Below are 27144 nucleotides of genomic sequence, written 5' to 3' on the forward strand. Positions count from 1 at the left end.
TCACCCTCCATAGGCCTTACGGAAGCACCACCTCCTCCAGGAAGCCTTCCCTGACCTCCCGGCAGAGTCAACAGAGCCCACAGTACTTGCAGACTGGCCAAGCTGGTCTTGGTATTTCTCACCCCAGTTGGAATGGTTTGTTCCCAGCTTCCTGACTAGATGGGAACTCCCTGAGGGCAGGCCCTGTGTCTCATTCACCCCCAGGGCTTGTGGAATAATTGAGTGAAGCATGTGCCAATTTACCCATCATCAGGAGCCTCCGGGAACTCTGGCAGACTTTCGGCCGGCAGGCCCGCTTCTTCCATCTGTCCAGCAGCGAAGGAGATGAGGGATGCAGTCAGGCTTTCTTGGGCTGGAGCAGCCAGTCTTCAAGGTCCCATCCTCCACCTGTCTGTCTGCTCACCACCTCCCTCCTCTGTTCCCACTGTCTGCCAAGGCACCCCCACACTCCTGTCCTCTCAACCAGGGCTGGCCTCTAGAAGGGTCTTTGCTCCCAGATGGGCGTGTCCCCTTCCCCTGGGCAGGTGCTGAGGTCTCTTTCCACCACCGGCCTCTTGGGCGCCAGGGGGCTGAGAGCCCCCCACCCCAGCTCCTTGCCCTCCCCGTCCCAGAGTGGCTGAGCCCTCCACATCCTCCGAGCGGGGACTGCAGTGGCTCTGTGTCCAAGCAGGGGTTCTGGATCTCCCCCAGTGTGGGGGCCACAGGCCTTGGTGGCTGCTGGGGAAGCCCGGGGCCGGAAGTGCTAGGCGCAGGTGGCGGCAGGGGTAGCAGTGGCGGGTGGGCATCAGTCGCTGAGCACGGCCCCTGGGAGCTCGCTGGTGAGCGTGTGCCAGGGCTCGATGCGCTTGTCCTTGTTCTTCAGGCAGTCAAACCAGTGCTTCAGGCGCTCCCCCTTGGCGTGGATGCCCAGAACCACACCACCTGCAGGAGGACAGGAGGGGCAGCTGGGGCACAGGGACCCCCAACTCCCAGGCGTGGGGCCCATGCCCCCTCCCAGGTTCTGTGCTCGAAGGCCAGCCTCTCCCACTGCCCGCTGAGTTCTGAGCATGAACAGGACCTGACCTCCATGCCACACTCTGGCCCCGTCAGGGCCCAGCCATCCTGTCTCTCTTCCACCAGGGCAGGGATAGGGGCAGGGTGCAGAGGCAGCATCAGGGGTCAAGGAATGGGGGCCTGAAGAGGGGAGAAAGGGCCAGGCAGCCCCACTATGCGCAGCCACCAGGCCCACTGGGAATTTGGGGACTCTAGGGCTCAGAGTCCAGCCCGAGGCACTGCCCATCATTGTCTCTTGTCTGTGCTCCACCACAGAGTGCTGTGTGACCCTCCCAGAACTCCTTCCATCTCTGGGTCTGTCTCTTCCTGGGGCACAAGGGTCAGGCTGGAGAAGGTCTGAGGCCCCTGACCTAGGGGCAGGTGGTCCGTGGTTCCAGCTTTCCCCATGGACCAGGAAAGAGGGGCTGTGGCCTGATCCAGGACAGGCACACAGTGAGACGGTGTTCCCACTATGCCCCCTTACCAATGAAATCATTGGATTTTCCAATGTCGTAATCCCAAACGGTGACCTCCAGGGACTTCTTGGCCAGGTCCCCATGCTTGATCTCGTAACAGAACTCCTGCTGGCAAGAAGGGAGTGTTAGGGCTGATGCCACGAGGCCTGGGCCTTGGCCGGGGGCCAGGAGGGGTATGAGGTGTAGGGAAAGAGGAGGGACGGGGGTGATCAGTGCTCAGAGTGGATGAGGGGTGGATGCTCACATGTCTCGCCCACTTCCCCCTGAGCTCCACTGGGGTCTTCAGGGCCCCTGTCCCCTCACCCGCTTGCTCCTTGTCCCTGAGCCTGCTCTCCCCACACCCCGGGAGCCTCCTGACTGCAGAGGCACTGCACGCCCCACAGTCCTTGTCATCCTGGGCCTCTCTGGGGCCTGGCTTTGCTGACCCCTCCCTTCTCTGTGGGACCCTCCCTTCCATCCGGGGTTCCCCTCACTCTCTGGAAGCATCTTCTCGACCTCCCCTGCCTGCCTCTGGATCACTGGTGTGGCGTGGGCTCTACCCAAAGCCCCTCTGCTCTTCTTTCCTTCTTGTTCCTTGGGGGGAATCCGCATTTCCAGCCATACTTGCCGCCTTGGGCGGAAGACTTCCTGGGGCCCCAGGGTGTCTCGAGTCCCCTTGCCCCACACAGAGTTTCTCCCCATCTTTCTCACCCCCTCTTTGCCCTGTTGCCTCCATTAAGAACCCAGGACTCCCCTCAACACTTCCCTCCCCCCAGCCCTACATCTGACAAGTCCTGCCAAGAGCTTTCCAGGGGTCCCCCAGCTCCCCTGTGTCTGTGGTTTGGTGCGGCCCCTCCCCACCGTCTCTGACCACCCTCCCCATCGCGCCATGACCTTTTGAAAACCCAGCCACACCCCCACTGCTGTGGGGCAGAGGAATGGCCTTCATGAAGCTTCACCAGCCCCTCACACCTCATTAAACTCCGGGTTCAGGGTTTTTTTCTTCACCGCTGTCTTATGTTTGGATTTCTTGTCCACATCTGGCCTCAGGTATCTGGAATTACATCCAATGGACAGGCAGAGGATGGGGACATGCTATGGGGTATAGATCAAGCCAGCAGGTATTCAAAGAGCTTTCTGTCCCTGGAGAGAGATTCCTGGGCCCTTCTTTTGTCCTAGTCATTGGATTTTCCCAACGCTATTTTGTGGCAAAGGCGAGACGTTGTTTTCGAGAAGCAAGTGGTCCCTTCATCCATCACACTTCTGTTCACACACACATTCCTGAAGTTAACCCTGGGGGGTGCCCTCCATCCCCCTAGGAAAGGGGTTTTTCCTCATTTCTGGAAGTCTAATTTTCATAAAGCTCACGTTTCCCACCAGAACAGAGTTTTTAGCAGAGTTGGTCTCTTGTTCAAACTTCTTTTTTTTTTTTTTCAGATGGCTGACTGCAACCTCCGCCTCCCGGGTTCAAGTGATTCTCCTGCCTCAGCCTCCAGAGTAGCTGGGACTACAGGCATGTGCCGCCATGGACAGGTAATTTTTGTATTTTCAGTAGAGACAGGGTTTCACCATGTTGGCCAGGCTGGTCTCTAGCTCCTGACCTCAGGTGATCCACCTGCCCTGGCCTCCCAAAGTGCTGGGATTACAGGCGTGAGCCACCACCCCCGGCCTCAAGATTCTTTTATAAAATAGCAGATTTATTGAGATATAATTCACATATCATAAAATCCATCCTTCTGAAGTGTAAAATGCAGTAGCCTTTAGTAGGCTCCCAGAGTTGTACAACCATCACCACTACCTCCATTGGAGCTTTGAGGAAGGACAAGACCTTTTGTGCAGTCACAGGGAGGCCACCTAGATGTTCTTCCCTCCACAGCCACTAAGGCCTTAGACTCTGATGCAGAACAGCTGTCTTCCTCTGAGGCTCAGAGAGGGGGAGTGACTTGCCCAAGGTCACACAGCCCGCAAGCACAAGTGTGGTGCTTGAAAGCCAGGCTCAGACTCCTTTCTCTATGACAGGGAGGTCATATGCAGGCTGGAGAAGGGGACAAGAGGTCCCCAACTTCTTTGCAAAGCTTCTCACCCTGTTCCTGCATAGATAATTGCATGACAATTGCCTTGTCCCTGCTGAATGTGCTCTGGGGTCTCTGGGGTCTCACCCATGACCAACTCCCTGGGCCTGGCACCAGGGAGCTTAACAAACATCTGTCCAGCGAATACCTGCATCCCTAGGAGTGAAGCCACCGCCCAAAGACACGCCCATGTCCAGCTTAACCTGCATCCCTAGAAGTGAAGGCACCGCCCAAAGACATGCCCATGTCCAGCTTATTCTGCCCAGTTCCTCTCCAGAAAGGCTGCATGGTTGACACACAGTGCCTGCGACAAAGCTGAATGCTATCATTTAAAAACTCGTTGCTGGTTTGACAGGCAGAAAATGATATCTCATAGTTGCTTTACTTTGCATATTTTAAAATTGTGACTTTCATGGCATAAATAATACTGGTTTATTACAGAAGCACTAGAAAATGCATGTGGACAAAAGTTGGGATTAGGAGAGAGAAATGAAGACATATGTCCACACAAAAACCTGTTCATTGCAGCTTTCTACCATCACCAAAAATTGCAAACAACCACACGCCCTTCAACTGGGGAACTCATCAACAACAAACTTGTGGTTTACCCACACAATGGAAGACCACTTAGCAACAAAAAGGACCAAACTCTTGGTACATGCAACTGACAGATGAATCTCAAACGCATTCCTCCGTGTGAAAGAAGCCGGACTCACAGGGCAACACACTATCTGACTGTTTCATGGGAAAGTCTGGAAACCGCAACACTATTGAGACAGAAAACAGGTGAGTGGTTGCCTGGGGCCAGGGAACTTTCTGGGGTCATATTCTCTATGTTGATTCTGGTGGTGGAAACAAGACTATACTAGCCTGGGTGATACAGCGAGACCCCATCTCTACCAAAAAATTAAAAATTAGCTGGGCATGGTGGTGCATGCCTGTAGTCCCAGCTATTCACAGTGCTGAGGTGGGAAGATACTTGAGCCCAGGAGTTCAAGGCTGCAATGAGCTATGATTGCGCCACTGCACTTTGGCCTGGACAACAGAGCAAGACCCTGTCTCTAAAAAAAGAAAAGAAAAGAAAAACTCACTGGATATGAATGATACAGGTTGAGGATCCATTATCTGAAATGCTTGGACCAGATGTTTTGAATTTTGGATTTTTTCATATTTCATAATCTTTGCAGTATATTTACCAGTTCAGCATCCCTAACTCAAAAATTCAAAAATCTGAAATCCCAAACGCGCCAATGAGCATTCCCTTTGAGCGTCATGTCGGTGCTTGGAATGTTTGGGGTTTTGGATTTACAGCTTTGGGACGCTCAACCTGTACCTCAATAAACCTGATTTAAAAAAAGTTTGGGGGGATTCCCCTAAGCCCGCCACCCGGAAACAGCGGATTTCCTTAGTTACTTACTATGCTCCTTGGCCATTTCTCTACGTATTGGTATTGTGTCTGCTGTGAACTGTCCTTGGCCTGTTTGGTGACGGGTGAGGAGCAGGGACAGAAGGGTCCTGCGTGCCCTGCCTTCACAAGCCCCTGGAAGGAAAGTTGTTTTGGGATCTCTGCACCCTCAGCCTGGACAACTTGTGCCCATCTGGTGACCCCTCACTCAGCCACCAGACTTCCACGACAGGCTCCAGCCTCGGCACCTTCAGCCATGGACAGTTCCGCCAGCGTTGCCCTCTGTTCTGCTATTTTCTCTACCAGAAGTGCCCTTCCCTCCTCATCTGACCACTCTGGGGAGATCCCTCAGCACCCTCCCTGAGCACACCCTACTCTGGCACAAGCCCACCCTGCAAAGCCCCTGAGGCCCACCCTGTGGCGTCTCTCCCTCCCTTGCTGTCAGGACAGTGGTCCTGGCCACCGGGGCTCACAGAGCCGCCCTGTGCCGCGTACCTCTGAGCCCTCTGCACAGTGCCTTCTGCTTGCCTGTGGCTTTGAGAAGAAACCCCTTCTGGTTATACATAAGACAGCCAGAGAAGGGAGTTGCCCAGAGTGGCACAGCACGTTGCTGCCAGTTACTGCCATTTTCGCTGGCATGAAATGGAGATAACAACAGGAGCGACAGCACAGGCTGCTGAGCGCGTCACACGCAGCCATCGCGCAGCTCAGGGATATTACGTGTAACTTGACATGTCAGCGATTGTCACAGGCACTGCTACTCCTGGGGTTTTCCATCAAACCCTCAAGAGCTGGGCCTGGGGTCAACTTCCAGCCTGGGGAAACTGGGGCAAGTATCACCAGAGATGAGCTTTATAAAAATAATGGTGCTAGCTGGGCATGGTGGCTTGCACCTGTAATCCCAGCACTTTGGGAGGCCGAGCTAGGAGGATCGTTTGAGTCCAGCAGTTTGAGACCAGCCTGGCCTATACGGCAAAACCCAGTCTCTACAAAAAATACAAAAAACAACTAGCCAGGCATGGTGGTGCACACCTGTAGTCCCAGCTACTCAGGAGGCTGAGGGGGAAGGACTGCTTGAGCCCAGGAGTTTGAGGCTGCTGTGAGCTGTGATCGCATCACTGCATTCCAGCCCAGTGACAGAGTGAGTCACTGTCTCAAAAAAGAAAGGAAGAAATAAAGAAAACAAATAAAAATAATAGTGCAGACAAAAGGCCTTGACCCATCTAGCTTTGGCCCTCAGCATCAACCGCTAGATACGTCCCTCCCTTTCTTCTGGGGCACAGGCCACACTCTCTTCCAGGTCTAGGATGCAGCTGAGGGGTGCCCCTCTTACCATCTAATCTGTGCCCTTATTTCCTCTGCTTTAGTGAGGAAGAGGCCCCTGGTCCATGAAGGGGCCTTTCAGAGATGGGGACCCCTGAGGAGCCCTGAGCAGCAGCCCTCGTGTCTCACCCAGGGTGTCTGAAACAGACGTGGAGGTCTCAGGTGAGGCGTGGCTCAGATATAGGGAGTGGCCCACAGCTCGGCCTGTCTTTGAAAGGCCACGTGACCTGGCCCACGGCTGGCAGGTGGGACCCAGCTGCAGGGGTCCAGCAGCACCCACAACAGCCACCTGTGGCAGGGAGGAGCTTGTGGTACAGTGGACAGGCCCTGCCCAGATGGCCCCCCACCTGCCTGTGGAAGTTGACCAGACCATCTGTCACAGCAGGTAAGACTCTGCTTTCTGGGCAACCCAGCAGGTGACCCTGGAATTCCTGTCCATCTGGCAGGTGGGCATTGAAACTGGTTTAAAAATGTCACACCATAGGCCGGGCACAGTGGCTCACGCCTGTAATCCCAGCCCTTTGGGAGGCCAGGGTGGGTGGATCACTTGAGGTCAGGAGTTCAAGACCAGCCTGGCCAACATGGTGAAACCCCGTCTACTAAAAATACAAAAATTAGCCTGGCGTGGTGGCGCATGCCTGTAATCCCAGCTACTTGGGAAGCTGAGGGATGAGAACTGCTTGAACCTGGGAGACAGAGGTTGCAGTGAGCTGAGATCACGCCACTGCACTCCAGCCTGGGCAACAGAGTAAGACTCTGTCTCAAAAAAAAAAAAATCACACCATTTTGGCTTCAGATTGCATATCCTCCTGCAAGGATATATACGCATGAGATTCAAGTCAATGACAAGTCAGAAGAAAAAACACATATATACGCAAACCAGTATCCTACTGTGTGTGTCGTTTGTTGTGTTTTCGACAGCTGTCCATGTTACAATAATTCCTCTAGTTCAAATTTATTCATTTTTAACTTCATAGTACCACATTCTACACACTGCCCATGTCCCCTCAAGCTTCCCCTGGCTCCTGCAACCACAAATCTAGTCTCTGCCTCTGTGGGTTGACCTATTCTGGACACTTCATAGAAATAGAGTCCTGCAACACGTGGCCGTCTGTGTCTGGCTTCTCTCGCTTAGCATCTTGTTTTCAAGGTCCTCCCACCGTGTAGCATGCACCTGCTACACTCCTTCTTAAGGCTAATATTCCACACACCCGCTACACTCCTTCTTAGGGCTGATATTCCACACACCTGCTACACTCCTTCTTAGGGCTGATATTCCACGCACCTGCTACACTCCTTCTTAGGGCTGATATTCCACACACCTGCTACACTCCTTCTTAGGGCTGATAGTCCACGCACCTGCTACACTCCTTCTTAGGGCTGATATTCCACTGCAGGGACAGACTTCATTTGTGTATCCATTCATCAGTGGACGGACGCTTGGGGTGTTTCCACTTTTGGCTGTTGTGGATAGTGCTGCTATGAACATTCCTGCACAAGTTTTAGGATGGACATGTTTTTCTTATCTCTTGGGTATATAACTAGGAGTGGAATTGCCAGATCAAATGGTGATTCTGTGTTTAACTTTCTGAGGAACTATCAGCTGCTTCCCAAAGTGGCCATCCCATTATTGTCATATTATTTTTATTTGTTTATTATTATTTTGAGACAGTGTCTCGCTCTGTCACCCTGGCTGGAGTGCAGTGGTGTGATCTCGGGTCACTGCAATCTCCGCCTCCCAGGTTGAAGTGATTTTCCTGCCTCAGCCTCCCAAGTAGCTGGGATTACAGGCGCCCGCCACCACACCCAGCTAATTTTTTTGTTTTTAGTAGAGACGGGTTTCCCCATATTGGCCAAGCTGGTCTCAAACTCCTGACCTCAGGTGATCCGTGCGCCTCGGCCTCCCAAAGTACTGGGATTACAGGCACGAGCCACTGCACTCGGCCTAATTTATTACTATTTTTAACTGTAGAGACAAGGTCTCAGTATGTTGCCAAGGCTGGTCTCAAATTCCTGGGTTCAAGCAATCCTCTCAAGTAGTTAGGACTACAGGGACATGCCACTACACCAGGCTAATTTTTAATTTTTTTGTAGAGATGGAGGTCTCACTATGTTGCCCAGGATGGTCTCAAACTCCTAGCCTCAAGCAATCCTCCTGCCTTGGCCTCCCAAAGTGTTGGGAATGTAAGTGTAACTCACTGCACCTGCCACATACAATTTTTAAAGTGACAGAAATATGATCATGGCCATGGGAATGGTGCCCCTAGAGCTGTGCCACGAGGAGTACTGGCCTCTTCATGGTGCCAAGATGTCCCTGAGGCCTTAGTCACCTGGGTCCTTGGTGTCCCCTAGGTCAGGGCCATCCCTCTGTCATTCCCCCTCCCTGAAGCACCTGCCCCTCCTTTCTGCTGAACTAAATTCCTCCCCAAGTCTCACTTTTCCAGAGTCTCCCTGTGAGCTCACACTCATACCTACCTAGTTTCTGAAGAGCCCCGAGCACTGACGGTAGTCACTGTGGCACCTGTAGCACCCTCTCCAAAGGGTCGCCAGCTCCTGCCTGGCTCTCAGAGCTACACAGCCTCTCCTGACCAGGCTCACAGCTCCACAGCTCTGTGGCCCAGGCCACCTGGCATGGCCCCCTGAGTTAGTGTCTCTCCCCAGGCCCACCATCAGCCCTGTTGGTAGAGCTGGGTGGACTCTTATCCACATCTGTGGCCCCAGTATAGGGCTGGGCAAATGTGGGCAGTTGCAAAGGCCTGGCAGAGTTCCTCTGCATCCTCCCCCAGCCTCCTGGCTACCCCTGGCACTGGCCCCGCCTTCTGTCCCCTCCTCCGACTCATGGCCCCTCCTGGGCCCCTCAGTCACAGAGAGGCCTGGACATAGCATCAGGTGATAACTAATATCTGCATGACCCTGGGAAGCCACTCAGCTTCTCTGTCCCTCAGTTTCCCCATCTGTGAAATGGGCTGGCCATGCTTAACCCCTGGAGTTGCCAAGGTAGCCCATCAGGGAACACGGCGCCCCTGTACCTCAGGCACTCCCTGGGTGCCTGCCACCTGGGACCACAGAGCCGGCACACGGACCCCCGTCCTTGGAGGTGAAGACGTGGCAGGCGCCCCTGTACCTCAGGTACTCCCTGGGTGCCTGCCACCTGAGACCACGGAGCCGGCACACGGACCCCCATCCTTGGAGGTGAAGACGTGGCAGGCGCCCCTGTACCTCAGGTACTCCCTGGGTGCCTGCCACCTGGGACCACGGAGCTGGCACACGGACCCCCGTCCTTGGAGGTGAAGATGTGGCAGGTGGTCACATGCATGGCACACTCACGTTTTCACGTAGGGGTCCGAGTAGCCATTGGCGTCCATGGCAGCCAGGTGGGCACACCGCACGATGCCTACCAGCAGGCCCTGCTTCTGCGAGTTGTACTTGAGGGAGATGAGGATGCGGCCCCGCTCCTCCAGGGACTTGTCTTCGGTCTTGTCCACCTGTTGGACGGGACGGTCACTCAGTCCTCACCTGCTCCCACCCCTCTCTTGGCCGTCCTTGGCCTCCTCTTCCTGAGCCCGCCCATCCAGCTGCTGCAGCCGGGCCTGGTCACGGTCCCTGGTGAGTGGCCTCACTGTGAACTCACAGCCCTTCTGTCATTTCTTCCCTCCCAAGGGCTCTTCCAGGGCTGGATCTCACCCACACCCTCCCTGTTCTTGGCTGCATGTGGCCTATGGTGGCCTTCACAGCCCAGCAAGGGCCAGCCCAGGGGTTGGCAACTGCAGCCCGGGGGCCAGATCAGGCCCGACGCCTGGCTCTGTGTGGGATGTGAGCTAAGCATGGCTCTTACCCTTATTTTAAACAATTTCTTTTTCAAAAAAATAGAGACAGGGGTCTCACTATTTTGCCCAGGCTGATCTCAAACTCCTGGGCTCAAGGGATCTTCCCACCTTGGCCTCCCAAAGTGCTGGGATTACAGACATGAGCCACCATGCCCAGCTGGTTCTTACTTTTTGGAATAGCAGAAAGAAAAATGAAATGAAAAATATTTTGTGACACATGAAAATGACATGAAATTCACACTTCAGCTTCCATTAACACCATGTTGTTGGAACGCAGCCTTGCCAGCTCCGTGATGCTTCTCTATGGCTGCTTTTGCCCTAAGGACAGAGCTGCATGGTGGCCACAGATTGCAAGGCACACAGAGCCTAACATTAGTGCTAAGCGGCCCTTCACGGGTCTGCAGCCCCCGGCCTGGCGCGCTCGGCTTCCGCGGACGGTCTTCCACCAGGTCCTCCTCACAGCCCGCCCTGACTTTCCCTTGGCTTTGAAGCCAGGTCCCACCTCCACACCTTTGCGCACCCTTAATCCACAGCTCCAGCACCCTCCTCTGACCTCCTCAGTGTTCACCGTTGATAAGTTCCTGGTCCTTCTGGGCCTGGGGGGCTTTTCTGACCCTCAGGGTGGGTTGGCCGTCCCCTCTGCGCGCCCACTGCCTCGGGTTTATCCTGTCATGGCCCGGTGTGGCCCCCTGCTTCCTCAGGGGTCTGCCCCAGCCCCTAAGTTCCTTGAAGTTGGAACTCTACCTGTAAATTTTTATTTTGACAGAGTCTGACTCTTGTCACCCAGGCTGGAGTGCAGTGGCACGATCGTGGCTCACTACAACCTCTGCCTCCCGGGTTTAAGCGATTCTCCTGTCTCAGCCTTCTGAGTAGCTGGGACTACACAGTCTAATTTTTGTATTTTTTGGTAGAGACAGGGTTTTGCCATGTCTGCCAGGCTGGTCTCGAATTCCTGACCTCAAGTGATCCACCCACCTCAGCCTCCTAAAGTGCTGGGATTACAGGTATGAGCCACCGCATCCAGATAATACCTGCGTCATCTTTAATACCTCAGGGCTGGGCAAGGGCCTGGCACTAAGGGCCCACTGGAGGCTTGTACTAGTGAAGGCAGGAATGGAGGGACAGATGGTCCCCTGTGCGTTCAACGTCATACAAGCAACTCCAGCCTGGGGGTTCAAAGAAAGGCAGAAAGGTCTGCCCATGACAATGGAGCCTGGTGGATGGAAAAGGGTCACCGTGGCCCCAGTTCCCTGAAGGTGCTTCCTGGAGCCTCTCAGGGTGCTGGATGTGGCTCCCTCAGGAGAACCCCGAAGACAGAGTTCTGGTACATTCCTCACCCTGGAGAAGCTGGGAGCCAGGTAGGGAGCCCATCCAGTGGCTTCCCTGCCTCAGCAGCTGCCAGTGCCTGCCTCTCAAGGCAGATCTCAGCTCCAGGCCTCCCCATCCCCAGCCAGCCTGATGCTTCTCCATTCCTTGCCCTCCCGAGACTACCCGGCTTCTTCCTTCTGGCTGCTGCACACCCCAAACCCTCTCTCCTAGGCCCTCAGCCCACCCAGACAAACCCAGCTTGAGCCCACTCAGACAAACCCAGCTTGAGCCCACCCACACATGCCCAACTTGAGCCCACCCAGACACATCCAGCTTGAGCCCATGCAGACACGCCCAGCTTGAGCCCACCCAGACACGCCCAGCTTGAGCCATGCAGACACGCCCAGCTTGAGCCCACCCAGACATACCCAGCTTGAGCCCACTCAGACAAACCCAGCTTGAGCCCACCCAGACATACCCAGCATGAGCCTACCCAGACATACCCAGCTTGAGCCCACCCAGACATACCCAGCTTGAGCCCACCCAGACATACCCAGCTTGAGCCCACCCAGACATACCCAGCATGAGCCTACCCAGACATACCCAGCTTGAGCCCACCCAGACATACACAGCTTGAGCCCACCCAGACATACCCAGCTTGAGCCCACCCAGACATACACAGCTTGAGCCCACCCAGACATACCCAGCATGAGCCCATGCAGACATACCCAGCTTGAGCCCACCCAGACAAACCCAGCTTGAGCCCACCCAGACATATCCAGCTTGAGCCCACCCAGACAAACCCAGCTTGAGCCCACCCACACATGCCCAGCTTGAGCCCACTCAGACAAACCCAGCTTGAGCCCACCCACACATGCCCAGCTTGAGCCCACCCAGACAAACCCAGCTTGAGCCCACCCACACATGCCCAGCTTGAGCCCACTCAGACAAACCCAGCTTGAGCCCACCCACACATGCCCAGCTTGAGCCCACCCAGACAAACCCAGCTTGAGCCCACCCACACATGCCCAGCTTGAGCCCACCCAGACATACCCAGCTTGAGCCCACCCAGACATACCCAGCTTGAGCCCACCCAGACATACCCAGCTTGAGCCCACCCAGACATACCCAGCTTGAGCCCACCCACACATGCCCAGCTTGAGCCCACTCAGACAAACCCAGCTTGAGCCCACCCACACATGTCCAGCTTGAGCCCACCCAGACAAACCCAGCTTGAGCCCACCCAGACATACCCAGCTTGAGCCCACTCAGACAAACCCAGCTTGAGCCCACCCACACATGCCCAGCTTGAGCCCACTCAGACAAACCCAGCTTGAGCCCACCCACACATGCCCAGCTTGAGCCCACCCAGACAAACCCAGCTTGAGCCCACCCAGACATACCCAGCTTGAGCCCACCCAGACATACCCAGCTTGAGCCCACCCAGACATACCCAGCTTGAGCCCACCCAGACACATCCAGCTTGAGCCCACCCAGACATACCCAGCTTGAGCCCACCCAGACATACCCAGCTTGAGCCATGCAGACACGCCCAGCTTGAGCCCACACGGACACGCCCAGCTTGAGCCCTGTGTCCCCCTGGATCCCCTTAGGACTCTAACAGGCTCCTCTCCTAAGCAGCCCCAGCCACCTCCTTTTGCTCACAACCGTGCCCCCTAAGCAGCCCCAGCCACCTCCTTTTGCTCACAACCATGCCCCCTAAGCAGCCCCAGCCACCTCCTTTTGCTCAAAACCGTGCCCCCTAAGCAGCCCCAGCCACCTCCTTTTGCTCACAACCGTGCCCCCTAAGCAGCCCCAGCCACCTCCTTTTGCTCACAACCGTGCGCCCCAAGCAGCCCCAGCCACCTCCTTTTGCTCACAACCGTGCCCCCCAAGCAGCCGCAGCCACCTCCTTTTGCTCACAACCGTGCCCCCCAAGCAGCCCCAGCCACCTCCTTTTGCTCACAACCGTGCCCCCCAAGCAGCCCCAGCCACCTCCTTTTGCTCACAACCGTGCCCCCTAAGCAGCCCCAGCCACCTCCTTTTGCTCACAACCGTGCCCTGCCTAACACCAAAGTGAGTCCCTCTGGCTACATCTAACCCTTTCTGGAGATGAGACTCCTGTGAGGTGAGCAGGGATGTTGAGCAGGGAAGACATACATGCCCCACCGGCCACCTTCGCCACCTCCCACGCCCAGAGCAGACATGGCTAATCGATCCTAGCATTTGCCCTGGGCTCCAATGCCACCTCAGAATCCTTTTCAACACAGTGCTCAGGCAGCCATTCCTGGTGGATCAGGCCAGGCCTGCGAGATCTTGCTATCTGCCGCTCAGGCAGAGCTTTGTGTGTGAGGGCCTCAATGCCCTGTGCTGCTTGTGTCAGTGTGTGTGGTGTGAAAATTAAACAATATAAACCAGCAGGGGCCAGGCACAGTGGCTCATGCCTGTAACCCCAGCACTTTGGGAGGCCAAGGTGGGCAGATCACCTGAGGTCAGCAGTACAGGACCAGCCTGGCCAACATGGTGAGACCCCGTCTCTACTAAAAATACAAAAATTAGCTGGGTGTGGTGGCGGGCCCCTGTAATCCCAGCTATTGGGAGGCTGAGGCAGAAGAATCACTTGAACCCGGGAGGTGGAGGTTGAAGTAAGCCGACATTGCGCCACTGCACTCCAGCCTGGGCGACATAGACTCCATCTCATTAAAAAAAAAAAAAACCAACCAACCAGCAGGCATATTTTTAGCTCTTTTTTCAGGGGTGGGACATTGTACTTCGGGTTGTTTCATATGAAGACCACTGGGTCTTGCTCAGTATTGCCTTAAAACAGATAATGTTCACAGACTGTAAATTCTAAAACCTACCGCCAGAGGCCTGGCACAGGGGCTCATGCCTGTAATCCCAGCACTTTGGGAGGCCAAGGCAGGAGGATCACTGGAGGTCAGGAGTTTGAGACTTGCCTGGCCAACATGGCGAACCCCCGTCTCTACTAAAAATACCAAAATTAGCCAGGCGTGGTGGCGCACACCTGTAATCCCAGCACTTTGGGAGGCTGAGGCAGGTGGATCATTCAAGGTCAGGAGTTTGAGACACCTGGGCAATATGGTGAAACCCCATCTCTACCAAATATACAAAAATTAACCAGGCGTGGCGGCACACGCCTGTAGTCCCAGCTACTCGGGAGGCTGAGGCATGAGAATTGCTTGAACTCAGGAGGTAGAAGTTGCAGTGAGCAGAGATTTTGCCACTGAACTCCAGCCTGGATGACAGAGCAAGACTCAGTCTCAAAAAAATAATAATAATAAAAGTACCACCAGAATGTGGCTGTACTGCCAGGGGTGCATCCCCAGCTGCACTCCTGCGGTCACTGTGAGTCCCCGAATGGCACCAATGAGCCGGTAGCACATCCAGCAACACCCTGATCATGGCCATGCACAGGGACGCACATGCTTTCACGAACGCACACCACACATGTGGACACACACACTGTCGCACACAGACACGTACTGACATATGCTCTTACACACAATTCACACACGAGCACACACACACACACGCTGACACCCCACGTACATACCCACGTGGTTGTTTGTTTATGCCAGTGATGAAAACTCAGGAACACTAAGGCAGGGCTGGTGTTGCTTTTTTTTTTTTTTTTGAGACAGAGTCTTGCTCTTGCTCTTGTCACCCAGGCTGGAGTGCAGTGGTGCAATCTCGGCTCACTGCAACCTCCGCCTCTCAGGTTCAAGCGATTCTCCTGCCTCAGCCTCCTGAGTAGCTGGGATTACAGGCATGCACCCCCACACCCGGCTAATTTTTTTATTTTTAGCAGAGACAGGGTTTCGCCATGTTGGCCAGGCTCTCTCGAACTCTTGACCTCATGACCCACCTGCCTTGGCCTCCTAAGATGTTGCCTTTCTTAAGTGACATAGACCATGTGGAAAAACCGGGTTACCTGTGGTTAGTGACTAATAATAAAACAGGAAAAGTTATATCCATCACACAAATGTCTGAGGGGGAGAGAATGTGACAAGGAATAAAATTGGATCAAATTCTGCAAAAGTAACTGGGATTCTAGGAAGAAGCCATGGCCTCAGGCTGACTCGCCCCCGGGGCTTGACTTGGGCTAAGCTCGAGGTGAGTCCACGTCCCCGGGCCCCACTGGGGCTGGGTACACTGGGGACATCCACCGGGCTCTGTCCTCCCAAACTTGCCCCTTGCCCAGTCCTCTTAGGGGGACAACGTGCCATCGAGGAGACCGTGCCTCCGCCTGTGTCCTGAACACTGGGAGGCTGAGGCCCCAGGATTTCTCTTGACCCCAGTGGCACGGGGGACTCCTGGCTTCACCAGCCCTATGAACCAGGTGAAGGTGAGGCCATAGACAAGGGAGGATAGGGGAGGGAAGAGGGACATAGAGACCAAGACTCAGAGGGCGTAGCTGCTGGAGCAGGCCGGGGGCAAATCTGTTCTGACATAACGTTGAGACAAATGCCATTTCTAGGAAAGGATACTCTGCTGTCTCCTCTGCGTATCTCACAGGCACTCAGGTCTAACATGTTCCAAGCGTGCTCCTTGCACGTCCTGTCCACCCATGGTCCCTGCTGAGTCCTCTGAGCGCAGCAAACAGCCCCTCAGGCTTCAGTGGCTCAGGCCCCAAACCTTGGATCTGCCCTTCCCTCACCCAAGGACGTCCTATCTGCTGCCTGCACATCCGGTTCAGAATCAAGCCCTCCTACCGCTGCCAAGGTCAGGCCAGGGTTGTGCCCATCTCTCCCCATCTCCCCAGGCCTCCTGCCCTCTCCTCCCTCTTCTTCAAGCCATCCTGAGCCCAGGCCAGCGAGCCTGGTAAAATGTCATCCCCCGTGATCCCTCAGCTTAGCACCCTCCCGTGGCCACTCAGAGTGAAAGCCAGGGTCCTTCCTCACCTCCACCCCCTTGACTCTCCATGCTCACCTCCCTGGTCTCCCCTCCCCTCTCACTCTGCCCCTCATGAGTCCCATCACAGGCAGGAAGTTCTGCCTTCCCAGCACCTGCCACCAAGCCAGGTACACAGCAGGTGCTCAATCAATCCTCTCACCGGCAGCGGCTTCTCCAGGCAGATGCTGAAGGTCTTGGTGTGGTTGGGTTTCAGCTTCTTCAGGGGCACACGTGTCTCCCCGATGAACTCATTGTGCCGGAATTTGTCCTCGTCACACACAGAGATCCTAGCGGGGGCGGTGGTGAGGGGCACAGCCAGTGCCTCAGACGCACTGGGCATGGTGGAGATGTGCGCAGGTAGGGCCAGCCCTGGCTTCTCCTGCCCCAAGCCCTGCCCTGGTCTGGGGTGGGAGACGCACAAGATGCCTGGGCCCTGACAGGGGCAGAGTGTGGCACGATATCAGGCACTGTCGTCATGGACAAGTGTCCTCAGGTTGGAAGAGGGGACAGGAGAAGGCAGAACCAGTGCCAGGAGTAGCCAGGAGGCTGGGAGAGCCGGTTCTCTGGAGGGAACCACCTCCAGCACCCTGAGAGGCCCCAGGAAGCACCTTCAGGGGACTGGGGCCAGGGTGACCCTTTTCCACCCACCAGGCTCCATTGGCATGGGCAGACCTTTCTGCCTTTCTTCAAGCCCCCAGGCTGGAGTTGCTGGCATGAGGTTGAACCCACAGGGGACCATCTGACCCTCCAGTCCTGCCTTCATTAGGAAAAGCCGGGTGGGAGTGGGGGTTGGGGAGGGAGCAGGCGGCCTGGGGCCCTCACCCACCGCAGGGTCTTGCGGATCATGTCTTCATCTGTGATCCCGTAGTAAGTGAGGGTCTCGTTCCATGTGGGGTTCAGAGTGTTACGGAGAGTTTTTGTTCTGAGCTTATTTGCCTGGAGAAGAGAAAAATGATCTTATTAGCATCAAAGTGTGTGTCAAACAGAAAAATGACCCCCAGAGATGGCCACATGCTCATCTTGGAGCCTGTGAATGTGTTATCAACATGGCCAAGTGGACTGAGGCTGCAGGTGGACTTAGGGTTGGTAATGAGCTGACATTAGAATAGGGAGATTATCCTAGATTGTTGGGTGGCCCAACGTGGTCACAGGGTTCTTAAAAGCAGAAGAATGGACAGAGAAGACAGTCAGGGACATCACCAAGGAAGGGGGCCAGAGAGATGCAATGGGGCCCCCTGTGAAGGTGGAGGAAGGGGCCACAATCCCAGGAGGGCTGATGGCCTCTAGAAGCTGGAAAGAGCTAGGAAACTGTGGGCTCCCCGGGCTCCAGAAGGAATGCAGCCTTGCCGACACCTTGATTTTAGCCCAGAGAGAGACCACTGTTGGACTTCTAACCTGCAGAGCAGTCCGAGAGTAAACTCGCTGCTTTAAGCCACGAAGTTTGTGGTCATTTGTTGGCAGCAGCCATAGGAGGCTCATCCAAGGAGGACCCCACCTCCAGCCCGATGCCACGGGGTAGGTTCTGCAGGAGGCCTGTGTGGAACTGGAGTCTCCTTCCCAGGGCATTCCCTGCCTTTGTGGACCGTCCCCTCTGCCTGGAACCCATCCCGTCCTTGGGTCTGCCTCGGGGGTGGCCTCTCCGAGCTGGAATATTGCTGCCACTCCCTCCTCCTGTGCCAGCGGCTCTGAGCTCCTTGTCTGAATCGGTCTGATGCCTGCCACACCCGGCCCAGGCTGGGAGGTCAGACAGCCTGGGCTTCCAATTCCAGCTCTGTGGCAGCATCAGGTTCCCCACTGTGGAAAGAGCACAGGAATCCCTCTCTCCCATTGCTTTCAGGAGCTGTTTGTAAGGAGACTGCTCTTTATAAAACACTAGGGAAAGTCCTGGGGACTTCCTACAACTGGGCAGCCATGCACTGCCGGCTCCAGTCCCACAAATGAAGGGTCACTGAGCACACTTCCCTGGTCATACTCGCCCTTGGCCCTCACATCCCTGAGCCCTTCTTGCAGCATAAGGGCATCAAGACCCGGTGTGGGGAGCCCATTTCTTCCCCAGGAGTAGGTGGTGGGGCACTGCCATTTCTCCTACAGCCCTGCCTTCCCTAGAGAAGGGGGAAAGGCCCCTTCTGGGGTGGTCCTCCTGGGCTGCTGTGGGCCCCAGGCCTACCCATTTAGGCCCCCACGTAAACTCAGACTCTGCCCCATGAAATTAAAAATAAAACAGCACTGAAGTGTAGGATGCACAGAAGGAAGTCTAATTAAGTTCTGACTTTCCATGGCCCAAGGTCACCTTGATGCTTTTATTTAACAGCAATTTTTCTCTCTCCTGTCTGAGATGCACCTGTTGTGCTGGTGCCCTGAGCACATGTGTGGTCGGACGCTTGGGTCATCCGGCGTAGGAATGAGGGGCAGATTCTGCCCACTTCATCCCCCTTACGGAGAGTCAGGGCATCCTGTGGTCAAACACATGGGGCAGATTCTGCCCACTTCATCCCCCTTACGGAGAGTCAGGGAACAGCCCATCAACACGTTAGATGCTCTGAGAAGTCCTGTGGTACAGAAACCTGTTTAACAATGTTTCCCCATGTTATTTAACCACGGAGTCCTTTGTTTGCACCTAATAGTAACTTCCAGCTGAGAATGCTTCTTATAAAATGCTGGCCTGGAAATTCTCCTGGGGTTTCCCCAGATCAGCAGGTAGGTAACGCTGACTCGTGAGGTCCCCAGGAGGCAACAGGGTGTGGGGCAGACTGGGTGCTCTGTGTGCAGTTGAATGGTTGAGGTCCCATCAGCTTGCTTGGACTCTGAGGGGAGTGGCAGCTGTGGTCCTCCCTGGGTGCCCGCAGCCCAGTCCAGGCCCCAAAGCGAAAGGACCAGAGTGCATTGCCTGAGGTGGTGGGCAGGTGCAGCTGGTGGGCAGGCCTGGGTGGAACCCCTCACCTTACTGGCTCCTGGCAGCAGGTGCAGCTTGACGTAGGGGTCTGCCAGCCCATTGTGGTCCATTGGCTTCAGGCCCTGGGCAGAGAACAGCAAACGGTGTGAACTGGAAATCGGGGAGATGGAACTGACAGGGCCTGCAGATGCCCTTGTCCCCTGGGTCTCCTGGCTGGGTCCATTCATGGCCCGTTTCACAGAAGCCCCCAGGCCCCACACCTCCAGATGGAGGGAGTGAGGATGGCTCAATGCTGATGCAATCTCCCCTCCCCAAAACATCCTGGCCCAGGGCAGCTGTCATGGGGCCTCTGTCAGGACAGACTTTCTCTTCTCCTCATCCTGGAAGCCAGGTGGCTCCCCCTTCTCTGAGCCTCCCTCTCCACCCCGCTTTGCTCAGGCCCTGCCATCATCCTGACTCCCGTCCCCCATCTACCAAGCATGGCCTCCTGAGTGGCCACGCCCCTCACTGACCCTAAATCCACGTAACCCCGGGACACAGTCCGAGACTAGGCCCCATTTCTGGCCATATTTGTCACAACTCCCAGTCAGTCCACAGAGATCACACAAGCAGACTGGCCACAGAGGGTCCCTCCACAAGATGGCACCCCTCTCTCACTTTGGTTCTTTTAGAAAACCCAGCCACGCGTGCACAGCCAGAGGCACACAGAAGCATGGACAGAGAGGGGCTTTGCTGACCTCAGCAGGCTCTTGTCTCTGAAAATTGCATTTGTTTCCTTCTGGGATGGTGCACAGGGATGCAGGGAGGCAGCTGTGGCATCTGTGGGGGTGCAGCCGGCAACCCCAGGATAGTATTCAAAGGGCTTCTACCCAGCCAGGCCGGGGAGGCAGCTCGGCGGCTCACACCAGGCCCATCTCCAAGGGAAGGCTGGGGCTCCCTCCCAGGCCCACCCCACCTCGGTTTGACAGAGCTCTGGGGGATGCGGCAGGGGCTTCCAACCACCTACTTCCCTGCCACTGGCAAAGGGCAGAGGTTTGGGGGCCTGGCTGGCTTGGGCTCCAGGCTCAGCTCATGTTCACCAGCTGGGAAGTGGATGAGCTACTTTGCACGCTAAGCCTCAGCTTTATCATCTGTTAAAGGGGTTGGCCGGGCACGGTGGCTCACGCCTGTAATCCCAGCGCTTGAGCCCAGGAGTTCAAGACCAGCCTGGGCAACACAGTAAGACCCTGTCTCTTCAAAAAACTAAAAAATTAGCTGGGTGGGGTGGCATGTGCCTGTGGTTCCAGCAACTAGAGAAGCTGAGGTGGGAGGATCGCTTGAACCTGGGACACGGAGGCTGCAGTGAACCGTGATCGCACCACTGCACTCCAGCCTGGGTGACAGAGTGAGACCCTGTCTCAAGTTAAAAAAAAAAAAAAAGGGCAGGGGTGTAATAATCCCACCTTCCTAGGGCTGGAGTGAGAGGGAGGGAGACCGTGTGGACACAGGGCCTGGCAGGCAGGGTTTGCTCCCTTCCCTGCACGCCAGGCCCCCATGAGATGCCGGAGAAGTGGCTGAGGTCTGCTGGGTGCATCTGAGCTGTGCCCTGCACTGTGGGGCTGCCTCTGGGACAGGGCCTGGCTCAGTGGCCCTACACGTGCTCAAGGTGACAAGGCTGCTCTTCCAAACCCAACTCCCTCACCCTGCCTTGCACCTCTCCCACCAAGTGCCTGAAGCGCAGAGTTCTGGGAATCTGGTGGCCCGGCCTGACCAGGCGGTGCCTGACTGCTGTGTCTTATTCTTACAGTCCTTATACATTTGTTTGTTGTAGCTTAAAATGTTTCCATTTGGGCCACGTTTCCCGACACGTTTCACTTACAAACCTCTGGGCCACCACATGTTCTGGCGTATGTCTTTCCAGTGGCTCTCGTGGTCCCACCTCCGTGCCCCGAGACACCCGTGGGAGCTAGGCTGGGTCGAGGGGCGCTGTCATGCTGGGACGGGAGGGATGCCTGCTCTGTCCTTCAGACCCCGGGACTGTGACGAGGCCCCTGCTGCTGCTCTCTACTCCTCCACCCGGCAGTTCCCTGAGCACCCTGGGCAGCCACACATTTCGCCAAAAGCAAAAGGACCAGCAGGCACTGCCTGAGGCCCTGTCACTGTGCTGCCACCAACTTCTGTGCCCAAACAGGCAGCTTCCCTGGCCCTGACCTGGGGTTCCGCCAGTGCCTCCACCTTCTGTGGGGCTGGCCTCCCATGAAGCCTGACCTCTGTCCACGGAAGGGGAAGGTGGGGAGGCTGTTTCCAGGGCAGGGAGCTGCTAGTGGGGCCCTTGGGCACATGCTCCCCAGCTTGGGAGTTGGCAAGAGACATAAACTGATCCCATGGTTTAGGGGTGGGCCTCACGGGAGGTGACGTGGTTTGGCGGTGTCCCCACCCAAATCTCATCAGGAGTTGTACTCCCATAATTCCTACAGGTTGTGGGAAGGACCCAGTGGGAGATAACCGAGTCACAAGGGGAGGTTTCTCCCAGACTGCTCTTGACGTAGTGAATATGTCTCACGAGATCTCATGGTCTGACACTGTCCTTGAGGTAGTGAATACATCTCACGAGATCTGATGGCCTGATAAGGGGAAACCCGTTTTCCTTGGCTCTCATTCTCTCTCTTGCCACCAAACATGTGAGAAGTGCCTTTCACTTTCAGCCATAACTGTGAGGTCTTCTCAGCCATGTGTAATGGCAAGTCCAATAAACCTCTTTCCTTTATAAATTACACAGTCTCAGGTATGTCTTTATCGGCAGCATGAAAATGGACTAATACAGGGGGGATGGGCGGAAGCGGCCCCGGGGGAGGCCCTGGCTGGTACTGGCACTGAGGGAACAGATGGGGGGTCTGGCTTTGAGAGGAGAGCCTCTCCCCAAAAACCTAGCCCTGCCCCGCCCTGGGCCTCTCAGAGGCTGTTGCTGGTGAAGTGTTCAGAAGAGGAGCTTTCTAGTCTGAAGTATCATTCAGCCTGAAAAGGAAGTTTTGACACGTGCTGCAATGGGGATGAAGCCTGAAGACATTCTGCGGAGTGAAAGAAGGCAGACTCAAAAGGACAGATCCCGGGGACTGCAGACTCAAAAGGACAGATACCGGGAGACTGCACTTACATGAGGTCCCTAGAATAGTCAAATCCATAGAGAAGGAAGCCAAATGGCAGCCTCCCCAGGGGCCAGGGGAGGAGGAAGGGGGAGCTGTTGTTTAATGGGCCCAGTTTAGTTTTGCAAGCTGAAGAGGGCTCTGGAGATGGGTTTCACAGCAGTGTGAAGGTGGAAGGTACTTAGCACAATTGAACTGTATGCTAAAAATGGTTGAGCGCTGAGGGAAGAAGTAAAAAAAAGTGGTTGAGGTGGGAAATGTATATCTGTGTATTTTACCACAATAAAAATAAAAAGTCTCCCAGAACTGGTAGTGCCAGGGGCCGCGTGTTAACTCATTTAATGCTCACAACAGGCATGTAGGGCAGGGACAACCAACCCTATTTACAGATGGGCAAACTGAGACTGACCCTTCTAAGGGGGGACAAGCAAGGGTGCACCCCAGGGTGTCCAGCCCCCACCCTGGCCCTCCAGAGGCCAGCCCTGCTTCAGCTCACCCACCCTGGGCCCCTCCCCACACCCCAGCCCAGAGCCCCAGCTCTTCCCCAGCCTGCACCACCCCTTCCCTACAGAACTGGATTTACACAGAGAAGGAACTGGGCCTCCCACCCCCACTTCTGATACCTGAGGGATACAGCCCAAAGTGGACACACAATTACATGTGTGCACGCACGGTACCACACATGTACACACAGAGACACACATACAGCCATGTATGTGCATACACACAAACGCACCTGGAGCTGGGAAGGGAAGGCCCTGGTGTCTGGCATGGAGAGAGGAAGGGGTGGGCTTTGGCCAGAGTGGCCTGGCAGCTGGCACCTCTCCAGTCCCCAGGCCTGGACCACCTCTACAAAGTTGGACAGAGGGAAAGGAGGAAGGGTCTAGCTTGGTCTCTACCTTGGCACAGCTGGGGTTTGACAAATGCTCAGTTCTGCTCCTAGGGGTGGGCTGGAGCCCCCGCCAGGCAGGGCTGGACATGCCCTGAGTCATAGCATGGGTGGTTCTAGAGGAGAGGGCAGGGGTGGGATGGAGCGTGCAGGCCTCTCAGTGCCCTACCAGGGCCCTGAGGCTGGCGTGGATGGCACTCACACCTACCCATGGCAGTCCACATGTGGCCCAGGCTGGGCTCGGGGACAGCCTGGGGTGGCACGCAGTAGCCTGTCCTGCTGGGTGGCCATGGTGCCAAGGACAGCCCTCGCTGCCAGGCTGGGAGGAGGGGCAGGGGGCCTGCAGGTTGGGAGGCTGGGTGGGGCTGGGCCCAGGCAGCTCTGTGGGAAGCCGCTGGATCTGAGCTGGGCTGACTCAGGCCCTTCCATGGCACTACTACGGAGACTCTACTGGCCATGCAGGCCCTTACCTTGCGAGAGAACATCAATTTTGGCACCTTCCTCCCACAGGGAGTGATGGGGTGAGGGGAAGGGAACAGGACAGTTGAGAACATGGAGCTGACACATGCTTGAGCGGCAGAGCCAGAGGGGAGCACCAGGGGCCAAGCCAGGCTGCAGAGGGCAGAACCAGGGGCCGGGCCAGGCTGCAGAGGGCAGCACCAGGGGCCGGGCCAGGCTGCAGAGGGCAGCACCAGGGGCCGGGCCAGGCTGCAGAGGGCAGCACCAGGGGCCGGGCCAGGCTGCAGAGGGCAGCACCAGGGGCCGGGCCAGGCTGCAGAGGGGAGCACCAGGGGCCGGGCCAGGCTGCAGAGGGCAGCACCAGGGGCCGGGCCAGGCTGCAGAGGGCAGCACCAGGGGCCGGGCCAGGCTGCAGAGGGCAGCACCAGGGGCCGGGCCAGGCTGCAGAGGGGAGCACCAGGGGCCGGGCCAGGCTGCAGAGGGCAGCACCAGGGGCCGGGCCAGGCTGCAGAGGGCAGCACCAGGGGCCGGGCCAGGCTGCAGAGGGGAGCACCAGGGGCCGGGCCAGGCTGCAGAGGGCAGCACCAGGGGCCGGGCCAGGCTGCAGAGGGCAGCACCAGGGGCCGGGCCAGGCTGCAGAGGGCAGCACCAGGGGTCGGGCCAGGCTGCAGAGGGGAGCACCAGGGGCCGGGCCAGGCTGCAGAGGGCAGCACCAGGGACCGGGCCAGGCTGCAGAGGGGTCCACAGGCACCCACAACCCCAGCCCACGTAGTGAGGCTCAGAGGGCCTCTGGGCTCAGGCCCTGGACACCCTGCCTGGAGTGGCATCGGCCTCCTACAGTGGCTCGGCTTCCAGGGTGCAAAGTGGGGTCCCCACTCCTCAGGGCGTCTGGGAGGCCTGGAGGCACCAGCACCCAACCCGCCCTCCCTTGGCCTGCAGGACAGACATCACCCTGCCCCTCTCTTTGCCTACCAGCAGCCCCTCCCCAGGCTCGAGGGTCCTCGGTCCAGGCCTTCATCTTCCCATTCTCATCTGTTTCTTTGCTCCCCGCAATGCCTGACTGTCCAAGGCCTTTCTTGGGGATGGGTATTCAAGAAGGTTTAAAGAAGAATTCCTTCCTGGCCCCACACCCCACACAGCGCAGACATCCAAAAGCCTGGACAGGAACCTGGGGAGTGGTGTGGTCTGGCCTCCCTGACCTAGGCCCTCTCGAGGACCCCGGGCCAGGGAATTTGGGGGCAGGCTGGCGGGGCCTACCTTGGCCTTGGTGATGGTGCAGTGGAGGGCGTTGTTCTCCTGGTCATACAGCAGGCTGAAGTCCAGCGTGCCCAGGGCGGCTGCGGACAGAGGAGGGCACAGGTCCCACCCTGGCCCCATCTTGGAGAGGCTTCGCCTGCCCCTGTGAGACCAGATGAGCCTGGCCTGGGCAGGTGCCACCGTTCCATGGCGGCTGCCACCAACCAAGCACCTGCTCTATGCCAGCCCCTCACCCATCCTCCCAGTCCCACCCAACCCTGGGAAGTCACAATAATCTCCCCACTTTCCAGAGGAGGAGCTGAGACCCAGAGAAGTCAGGTGGGTCACTCCAGTTCCCTGTCTGGCCCAGTGCGTGGCCCACCTGAGCTGGGCACCCAGCCAAAGGAGTTCCTGCCCTCCTGGTGCAACTGCCAGTCTGGGCCCCGTGCCTCAGTTTCCCTCACCTGTGAAATGTCACAAGGATCACACAAGGCGGAGGAGATGAGGCTTTGAGAGGGACAGGCCCTGGCCAGGAAGATCAGCTGATTTGCTCAACAGTCCCCCAGCCAACACACAGGACGGCAGCTCCTCTGTCTCTCTGGCCCATTGGGAACCCTGAGCAGGCTGTGAGGAGCCAGCTGAGTCCTCATACTGCTGCCCCCAAGTCTCTCAATGGCAATGGTAACTCCCAAAAGCCAGGGGGAGGGTGCAGCCATAATTGGGTGCAGCTGCCTCCCTCCCCGGGGGCAATCACTCATAGCAGCTGTGGCTTTCCATGCAGAAGCGGCTCCCAGCATGAAGGCCGAGGTGATGGTGGGGGGCAGAGCTTGGGGGCAGTCCGCAGACAGCAAGATGCACATTCACAGATGGCTTCAGAAGCCCAGAGCCTGCTCCCAGGCTGCAGGGCTGGTCAACTGGTGTCACATTCCTTCATTATTTACGAAGTGTTTACAACATGCCAGACTCTAGGGGATGGACATCTGTGAGGCAGAGTCCCTACCCCAAGGAAAGCACAGCCTAAGGGGAGGAACAAATGGAAATAATTTGCCGCAGTAGAGTCTGGTGAGCCGGGAGCCATGGGGAGCCCATGTGAATTGGGACCACCAGGGAAGGCTTCCTGGAGGAGGTGATGCTTCACCTGAGCCATGAGGGATGAGTAGGAGTTGGCCAATGGCAAAGAGGGGCTGGGGGAGGTGACGATTCCAACCACAGGCCAACCAGCAGGTGCAGGCTTAGTGGCTGGTGTGATCCTGGGATAAGGGAAGGCCAAACTTGAAAGACTGTGCTCTTCAGGCTCTGAGCTAGGCTCCCAACATGGATCTAGATCCAATTACGGCCACACCTGACCAGGCCCATCACGTACATCTCGTCTGCGGCTGCTTTCCTACTTCAGAAGCAGACCCTATGGCCTGCACAGCTGAAAATATTTACAATCCAGCCCTTCTTTATAGAACAAGTTTGCAGATCTCTGGGCGAGTGCTGGGCCCAGGCATAACAAAGTTTCTTGGGTCTGCAGGGAAATTGGCTAATGAAAGGCCACGAGTGTGGAGTGTCCTTTATTCTGAGCTGGTGATGGGAGTGGCATTTGTCTAGATCATCCCCTTCTAACACGGATCAGGCACATGTCTCTGTCTTTGCAGCAGTGTGGGGTGCAAGACCTGCCCTCTGACATCAGTCTCCTCGGTTCAAATCCCAGCGTGCACTTCCCTGCTGTGTGGCCAGCTTATCTAACGTCTTTATGCCTCAGTTTGCTCATCTGTAAAATGGAGACAATGGTAGTATCCACCTCACAGCACAGTGTGCCTGGGGTGTAGGAGGTGCTCAGTAGATCATTATAGAAGGAGCAGATCCCTATGGTGGATTTTCTAGCTAACAGTACTGGCTTCTCTAAGACCCATTCTGGAATGAAACTGTCCTCAATTGGCTCATTTCCCTCTCTGCCTTTGGGAACAGAACATACAAATAGTCACTTAAACTTTTCTGAATAACCTGAGTCATTGCTATGGCCACGATGACTCTTCCGTATGTCACGGTCATGGTCCAGAGGCAAAAGGGGACACGAAGCAACCCCTGCACCAGAGGGTCCCGGGTGGCCCTCTTTTCGGTTTTCTTCATGTTTCTGCCTCTTCCTTTGACATCAGCCTGAAACTCCTATTAGATTACTTGTCTGTGTTGGCGCAGACAGCTCTCACCTATTCAATAATTGTTT

The 27144-nt window shown here is 56.3% G+C and overlaps 1 protein-coding gene across 3 annotated transcripts; it reads right to left on the reverse strand.

Annotated features, from left to right (window-relative positions):
* On the reverse strand, positions 1-25390 carry LOC129532956 (double C2-like domain-containing protein beta). 3 transcript variants are annotated; one of them, XM_055384454.2, is made up of 8 exons: positions 24957-25390; positions 19277-19351; positions 17163-17272; positions 16497-16623; positions 9615-9772; positions 2460-2541; positions 1517-1613; positions 1-921 (listed from the first exon to the last, which is right to left on the reverse strand). In XM_055384454.2, the coding sequence occupies exons 1-8, from the start codon at positions 25074-25076 to the stop codon at positions 785-787; spliced, it is 906 nt and encodes a 301-aa protein (XP_055240429.1). In that variant the 5' UTR covers positions 25077-25390; the 3' UTR covers positions 1-784. The 3 variants fall into 3 exon arrangements, with proteins under 3 accessions (XP_055240429.1, XP_055240428.1, XP_063561222.1); XM_055384453.2 differs by having other exon boundaries at positions 16497-16668; XM_063705152.1 differs by lacking the exon at positions 19277-19351 and having other exon boundaries at positions 16497-16668.
* Positions 25391-27144: the final 1754 nt, after the last annotated feature.

The sequence above is a fragment of the Gorilla gorilla genome, chromosome 3 (assembly GCF_029281585.2).
Source record: "Gorilla gorilla gorilla isolate KB3781 chromosome 3, NHGRI_mGorGor1-v2.1_pri, whole genome shotgun sequence".
Lineage (NCBI taxonomy): Eukaryota > Metazoa > Chordata > Mammalia > Primates > Hominidae > Gorilla > Gorilla gorilla.